The 7,544-nt window shown below is 42.8% G+C and overlaps 1 protein-coding gene across 1 annotated transcript; it reads left to right on the top strand.

Annotated features, from left to right (window-relative positions):
* LOC8067752 (transcription factor PCF1) lies at positions 274-1,186 on the top strand. Its single transcript, XM_002446096.2, has one exon. The coding sequence runs from the start codon at positions 326-328 to the stop codon at positions 857-859; it is 534 nt and encodes a 177-aa protein (XP_002446141.1). The 5' UTR covers positions 274-325; the 3' UTR covers positions 860-1,186.

A 7,544-nucleotide genomic window follows, 5' to 3' on the forward strand; every position in this document is an offset into this window, starting at 1 on the left:
CCTTATAACATATAAGAAAACATTAAAAAATGGCATTGCTTATAGCGTATTAGGAAAAACGACATAAAATGGAAGGTAGTAAAGTGATTATATATAATATAAAAAATGGGAAGACTTGAATAGTACTACAGTAGTAAATAAAAAATTAAATACGGCCCAATCACCAAATTTACCGAGGGGTCCCCACCGGCAGAGAAACATAGCGGGACCCCCAGCCTCCCACCCTATATAACCCCTAGTCCTCCGTGCATCCGTCCGTCCCCATAGCCCCACCAGCAGGCACGAGCGGGTCCCACCTCGCAGCCCCCCTAATCCCCCACCCCAAATGTCGTCGTCCTCCGAGCTCTACAACCTTGTCCCCGCACCCCAAACCCTAAACCCTCCCGCACCTGCCGCCGCCGATCTCTCCAGCTCCACCGCCGTCGCGGCGGCGGCGGCGGCGGCGCCGGGGGACGGCGCCCTCCGCGGCCGGGTTCGCCGTCCGGTGGGGTCCTCCTCCGTCGACCGGCACGCCAAGGTCGCCGGCCGCGGCCGCCGGGTCCGCATCCCGGCCATGGTGGCGGCGCGCGTCTTCCAGCTCACGCGCGAGCTCGGGCACCGCAGCGACGGAGAGACCATCGAGTGGTTGCTCCGCCAGGCCGAGCCCTCCATAATCGCCGCCACCGGCACCGGGGTCACCACCGAGGAGGCGCCCTCGGTCCTTGTCCCCGTCTCCTCCGTCGCGGCCACCGCGTCCATGACGCCGGTCTCGTACTCGTACTACACCGCGCTCCTCATGCAACCTCCCACCGCCAAGGAGTCCCCTCCTGCCTCTGCATACGTCTCTGGCACTGCTGCGGAGGAGAATAATAATAACTAGGCTAGTTTGGTGGAAGAGGATTATCAAATGGCAGTTGGCTATGCTTAGGGCTCTAAGGTTAGTTAGTTTGTAGCTTAGGGTTTATTATGTGTGCTCTGTGGTCATGGACTACACCTCAATCGTTAACTTATCACCTTGGGGAAGGATTGCGGGTGATTTAGGTAGCAAAACTGATTGAGATGGTAACAACAGAAGAGGGGAAATGATATCTTTCTTATTGGTTGTTGAGTTCTACTGAGTTGCAAACAAAGTCTAATCTCTTGTGAATCGTCTAGTGCTGCTGATTTCTATATCTTGGTGCTTCAGTTAGTATGTGAATGTTCTTTTTGCGCTGTGTGTAACTGTGTATGTAGTTGAGCAATTGTCCCTTTGTTGGCAACTGGATTTGTTACACAGCATAGGAATTCGCCCTGATTGGTTCATGCTGTACAAAGGGCCAGGTGGTAACTGAAGATGGAAAGCTACCAAGTTATCTTTCTGCTTGCTTTCCTGATGTTACTGTCTGTTTCTGCCTTTTCTGAATTCTGCTACAAAAAAGAGATATACTGTTTTCCTGAAGTTAGTTTGCTTGTGCTTTGGTAGCAAGGCCGTATGTGTTTCATGATCGTATTTTGTTGCACCTGTCAAAAGGGTGGTACTCATGGAAAATGCGTCTTTGCACATATAGTTTACTTGTTTGGATGTCAGGTCAAATGCCTGTACTTGTAAGGAGGAATCTTCATAGATTGCTGCACAATCCGTTACCAACTAACAAGTGCCTATTTGATATTAGTATTCTGTTAGCTATTTACATTTACCCTACATTTTTGTCACATATGTACATGCCAGGTAGAATTTTTGCTGTCATGATTTACTTTCTGCAGTTTGACCATATACCAGCTCTGTGTGAGGTGTGCCCTGAAGATTCAGCTAGTATCTTGATGTGAATAGTTGTGCAGCTTTGTATGATATGGACTTGCCAATACATCTCTAGATATATTCAGGTACGGACGATTCAATATGTTAAACTATGCTAATTTGAAAACTACCTTCTAATGTTGTGGCGCATGAACTCACTATTTTTGGCACATCTTTGGAAATTTGCCTGTCACCTGCCAGACAGCAATTTGTATAGCTTCCATATTATTGAGACAGTACTTTTCAAATAAAGAAACTAGTTTGTTGATCTGATCTTTGTATGGTGTTACCACAACTGTCATGATGCTGCAGCCAAAAGCTCTTTCTTGTCTTTGATGGCATGCAGGATATATCTCAGAATTTAGATATTTTAGTATGACACTATGGCATCCCCCCTTCTTTCAAATATGTGGCTTGTATAGATTTTTCCCTGGCATTATTTTGCATGAAAATTTTTCAAAGACAACTTCGAGTTCACAAGTTATGGTTGCCAGGGAGTTCTAGACAATAACCATTATTGGATACTGTTGTTATTTTATATTATTATTATGTTTACCATAGAGTTAGGGATTCTACTCAAAGGTGGTATGTGATGAGGGATTGGTGATAGACTGATAGTGGGATGGAAAACTACCAACTTGCCTTTTTTCTTGCTGTCCTGGCGTTATTGCTTGTTTGTTTGTCACCAAATCTAAATGAGTGCCAGAAATGGAGCTTTTGCTGCAGTTTTTCTTTTGGATGGGCTTCAGAAGCCTAGTTATATGTCCTATATGGTTCTATTTTGTTGCATCTGAGAAAGGGTAGCATTGATGGAAAATGGTTGTTTGCATATTCACTTTGCTTCTTTTAATGTCAGGTCAAATGCCTATACATCTCTTTAAAAGAGGAAACTTTACATAATATCTGCACAATCAGTTATCAGTTGGACAAATGGGTGTCTTTTCACTGTAAGTATGCTACCTTCCTCCAACTGCATATATTGGATTCATATCAATTACATGCACAACTGAAAGTATTACTGTGTAATGATTGTGCCACTTCTGCAATTTGGCCGTATAATAGTTCTGCATGATGTGTGCCCCGAAGATCAACTAGTATCTTGACATAAATACTTGTGCAGCCTAATGTGTTTTTGACTCACCAAAATGGCTTTAGAATATTCTGGTATGGATGATTTGATGTTATGTCTAGTTATGGTCCTTTTGGGGCTGACATGTACTATAGTAGTGCATGAACTTGGTATTTTTTTTTTTCATTTTGTCTTTGAATCTCTGGGCCTGTTTTTATTTAGCTAAATGGTTTTCCAGAGTTTATCAGTTGCCTTGCTGTTAATGATCTGTCCAACTTGTCATATACTCATATTAGTGAAACAATAATTTTAAAATAAAAAATAACTATCTTGACTTGACAGTGCAACATATCCAAAGAACTATCTGTGCCTAAACCATAACCTAGGTTATCAGCCTCCTTATACTATTAGTTTTAGTACCATCATTAGTATCACTAGTACCTTTTTTGGTGGCTCTTGTTGGGTTTCATCTTGAGCTTTACTGGTTATGCTCGGGACTAAAAGATGCCTTGTGTTATGACCGGCATCACCCACCAGCGGCACCAATGCGCCCATGGCTAGGCAACAGGCCCAAAGTATCATTTGATTGGTTTATTTACCAATTAGTTCCCACAAAAATAGGAGATGAGATCCTAGATTGGTGTGTATTCGGAAGGGATAAATGCCCCTAAACATTTGTTCAGAAAGTCAAGCAAAGCAACAATTCTGTTGCTGGGCTTCCTCCCTGCGTCTCTTTCTCTCTCTCTCATTCTTGCTTCCTCACGCGTGCCCTCATGTGCCCACTTGCCGCCGGGGGTTCAAGCCCTGGCCACTGGTCTCATACCCCTAAGCCCTCCGCCCTCCGCAGTCGCCGTAGGATCCTTGATCCTATCACCTTGTTTTGTTTATTGTTGTAAATCTGATTGTCCTGTGGTATTATGTCACATTATGATTCTGCAGGCAAAGACCGTTTCTCATCTGCAATTCCATATAAATAACTGAATGTTGTGATTCTAGGATAATGCTTCAGCATTTGTTTCCCTTTAGCCCTTCGTAAATATGTGAGGTTGCATGGATTTTTCCCAGCGTTCTTTTGTATTCTGGATTCAATTTTCCACAAAACTTGAATCACTTCACAGTCCAGTCATTATTTTTGTCAGGGCTTTCTAGGCATTTAACCATTGTTTGGTAATGTTTTTTGTAGTCTTATTATTCTGCCATATAGAGTTATAGAGTTAGTAATTCGACTCCATGTGGTTAATTTGTAAGTTCTTACTGAGGCAAATGTATACTTGTGCAAACATTTCGCTGATTCATAAATCACCTATTGTGGAGATGTGCAAGTAAACTATATTTTACAGCTACATGGACTTGTAAGCAATGTTTTCAAGGCGTCGCTTAAGCGCCAAGGCACTGCACACATGACGCCATAGCAGACAACTCGCCTTAGATTCCACACTAGTGAGCGGGAGAGCGGGAGGGAGAGAGCAGGCGTGCAGAAGATTCCACACTAGTGAGCGGGAGAGCGGGAGGGAGAGAGCAGGCGTGCAGAAGATTCCACAGCAATGAGCGGGAGAGCAGGAGGGGAACCAGAAGCTGCAGTTCGCCTGCGCTGACGGGAGAAGTTGCCGACCGACCACCGTCGAGCCGTGTGGCCGCCTGTGCAGGCCGTGGCAAGGAGCGGCCGCCTGTAGGCCACAGCCATCTTCCCCCAATCGGTACTGGCCTGCAGTATCCCGCTTCCTCTGTTCCTCTTCCTCCATTGAGAGAGAGAGAGAGGTGGGTGGAGGCGGAGGCGGAATGGGAGGGAAGAGACCGAGATGGGTGGAGACGGAAGTGAAAACAGAGTTGCGGCAGCGGGCAGCACAGGAGAGAGATGAAGAGACGCGCTAGGGCTACGAGGGTGAGGGGCACATGGGCTGCTTGGTGCACGTGGGCTGGGCCAGACCACTTATTACTCCTCCTTCCTTTTTCTTTTTTCCTTTCCTTTTTTCTTTATCATCTATATACTGCTCTGAGCTGCTGTTTTAAAACTAACTTTAGTTGGTAAGGCGTCGCCTCGCCTTACGCCTTACTTGCTTAAGCATAAGGCGATAGTCACTCACCACGCCTCGCCTTAATGCCTTGAAAACATTGCTTGTAAGTTTTATGTATGCCTGTCAACATCTCTAGATTCTGCATCATAAAGAAAACCATGCAGCTGGCTCTTTGGAACTTTTAAAATTAGATTAATTTAGAAATGGGTAAAGTTTTTTCAAGTATAAAAGATATTTTGACCAATTAAGATTTAAAATAGCAGAGAAGTGTAACCAGTTCTTCCACCGAACTAGTCTCCACTGTCAAAATACAAGAGCTTTGCCTGTCACTTTGTGCCCAAATGACCTGCTTGTAAATACTTTCGAGCAATTGAGGATAGTATTTGGTACCCCTATGGCGACCTCTTTTTGTGCCCATGGATACTCCTACTTGATATTTTTTGCTTTTTGCCAGAGTGCCTTATAACTGCAAGTTTGGACAAATCTGAAGTGGCAATACAAATTTGATGGAACCCTTGCCTATATTGCTCTTGGTTTCTCGAACTAGTTCTGCAAGTCAGCATCTGTTAGTAAATAAATAACAAATAATCCTTAGTAAATAAATAACAAATAATCCTTGTACTAGAATATATACGGGATCTAAGTTTGTCCTAAGTAAAACTGTCCTTAGTTTGTAAAGAAGAATATAAATATCTACCGCATAAAAGAGGTAACTTATAAAGCTACGTATGCATTTTACAATGTACCCAAGTTGTGGTGGCCAGGGTTCAAATCCTGGTAGCACTTAAAAAATCTTCTTGCTGGCAACCCAAAAAGTAGTGGTAGGTCTATGATGCGTGTGCATTGGAAGCAATGGCCTGAAACTTGTGGTGCAGCTGTGATTACAGAGAGTAGAGCTGAAAACTGATTGCCTTCAGTTGGTGCAACTGTGGAACAAGAAGGCTGTCCAGCGCTCGATCAGTGATCTGATTACAAAGGAGATTGATGAACTTTGCCTTGCCTCCCAGGATTTTTCCTTTTCTTATGTTAATAGAGTGTGTAATAAAGTAGCACATTCTTTAGCTAAACAAGTGTTGGGTTTGCATTGTTTGGAGACGTGGCATGTAACTACGGCGTGCTTGTATGACCTCATCATGTTTGAGGCTTCGGCTGGCTAATAATGAAAGGCAGGCAAGTCACAAATAAAAATAAAAATAAATAAATAAATAAACTACTAAGAGTAATTGTGGGCGATTTCGGTGGTTCCCAGCTTAGAAGTTTGTGGTTGGCATAGGTAGTGTGACCCACTGACCTTGTAGGCTGTAGTTGTTTTTTTCCTGGTTAAAGGATCCGGTATTTCCCGGTCAGTTTGACTGAGTGCTGTCTTAGTGCAATACCGAGGGGTGGTCTTTCATCACCAGATGTGTTTGACTTGGAATAATTTGACTCATGACAACTCAAAAATCTCTTGTATTTTAGGATGGAGACTGTTTTAAAATATAGGTTACATTTAGTTCGGGACATGGAAACCTGATTCAATTTTAAGTCTGCTTACCAATTTTGCTATAAGTCAGTTGACTTGAAAATCTGAAATATAAGTCTGTCTACTAGTTTTGCTGTAAGTTTCAATTTCCAAATGAGATGTCTCATTTTTCAAGTAGACAAGTCCTAAAGCTTGTGTTGAATCTTGAATGCACTGCTGCCTCATCATCTATCAAAAGTCTTTTCATGGTTCTTGTTAATGTGAAATACTAACAAGGGAATGGATTCGTTGATTCATATGTGAGCTTGATAGATCTTTATTCTCAGCTTATTCCTTTTTTTTTTTTATGAAATTGTAGGTTGAAAGGATTGTGGAACCAGATGTGTGTTCCTGAACTTGTGTTTGAATGTGAGGGCGCAAGACGTCAAAGTTTTGAACGACATTCCTGAAATATCTGGCCAATTTTCTGTAATAATGCTCTTTCTAGGGATTGTGTGATGAATATGTTTTTCTGCGTACTTCTGGACTATTGCAATTTTAGCTCACATACCACTACTGACCGCTTGAGATAACTGAGTATTTATGGTTGATCAATCGTTCTTAGATTTTATTTTATTTGGTGGGTCATGAATTAAACAATTCAGGTTGAGTTCGCCCGTGGTCTCGACTGGGTTGCCATAGAAGCTTGAGGTTCGAGCAGGAGCTAAGGTTTGTTCATAGATTGGCACAATGATTTCAGGTCGACTGGTCGAAGCTGGTCGACCCTGGTCGTCCACCTGGTCGTCCAGCTATTTCAGGGCATATATGTCTATATATATACCTCTATATATACTATATAATATACACAATCAAGCCAGCATCAAGACTACATTAGTGTTAGATAGTGAATTACTTGTGGGAGTTGGTTTCTTCTCTTTTCTGCACTGTCTAGAGGTCCATGTTGTTGTCCCAAACTCCATTTCCTTGCTGGCTTGCTGCTGGAAGCCTGGAACACCACAGAAAACCATAATTAGAAGTAACAGGTCAGCAGTCAATATTCTTGATCTTGACATACCTGAACAGTAGCATTGCTGCAGTAGCCAATAGTTAACATTTAGAAGACCATACACCATAGCAGTAGCCACACAACCAGCATAAAACATAACCAAAGGTCCAAACTAGTTCGGTACAGAATAAAGTGTTCAATGCAAAGTCACAAACTTAGAATTTAAATGGTTCAGCAAAACTAGGCAACTTTTCCAT

The sequence above is a fragment of the Sorghum bicolor genome, chromosome 6, assembly GCF_000003195.3.
Source record: "Sorghum bicolor cultivar BTx623 chromosome 6, Sorghum_bicolor_NCBIv3, whole genome shotgun sequence".
Classification (NCBI taxonomy): domain Eukaryota; kingdom Viridiplantae; phylum Streptophyta; class Magnoliopsida; order Poales; family Poaceae; genus Sorghum; species Sorghum bicolor.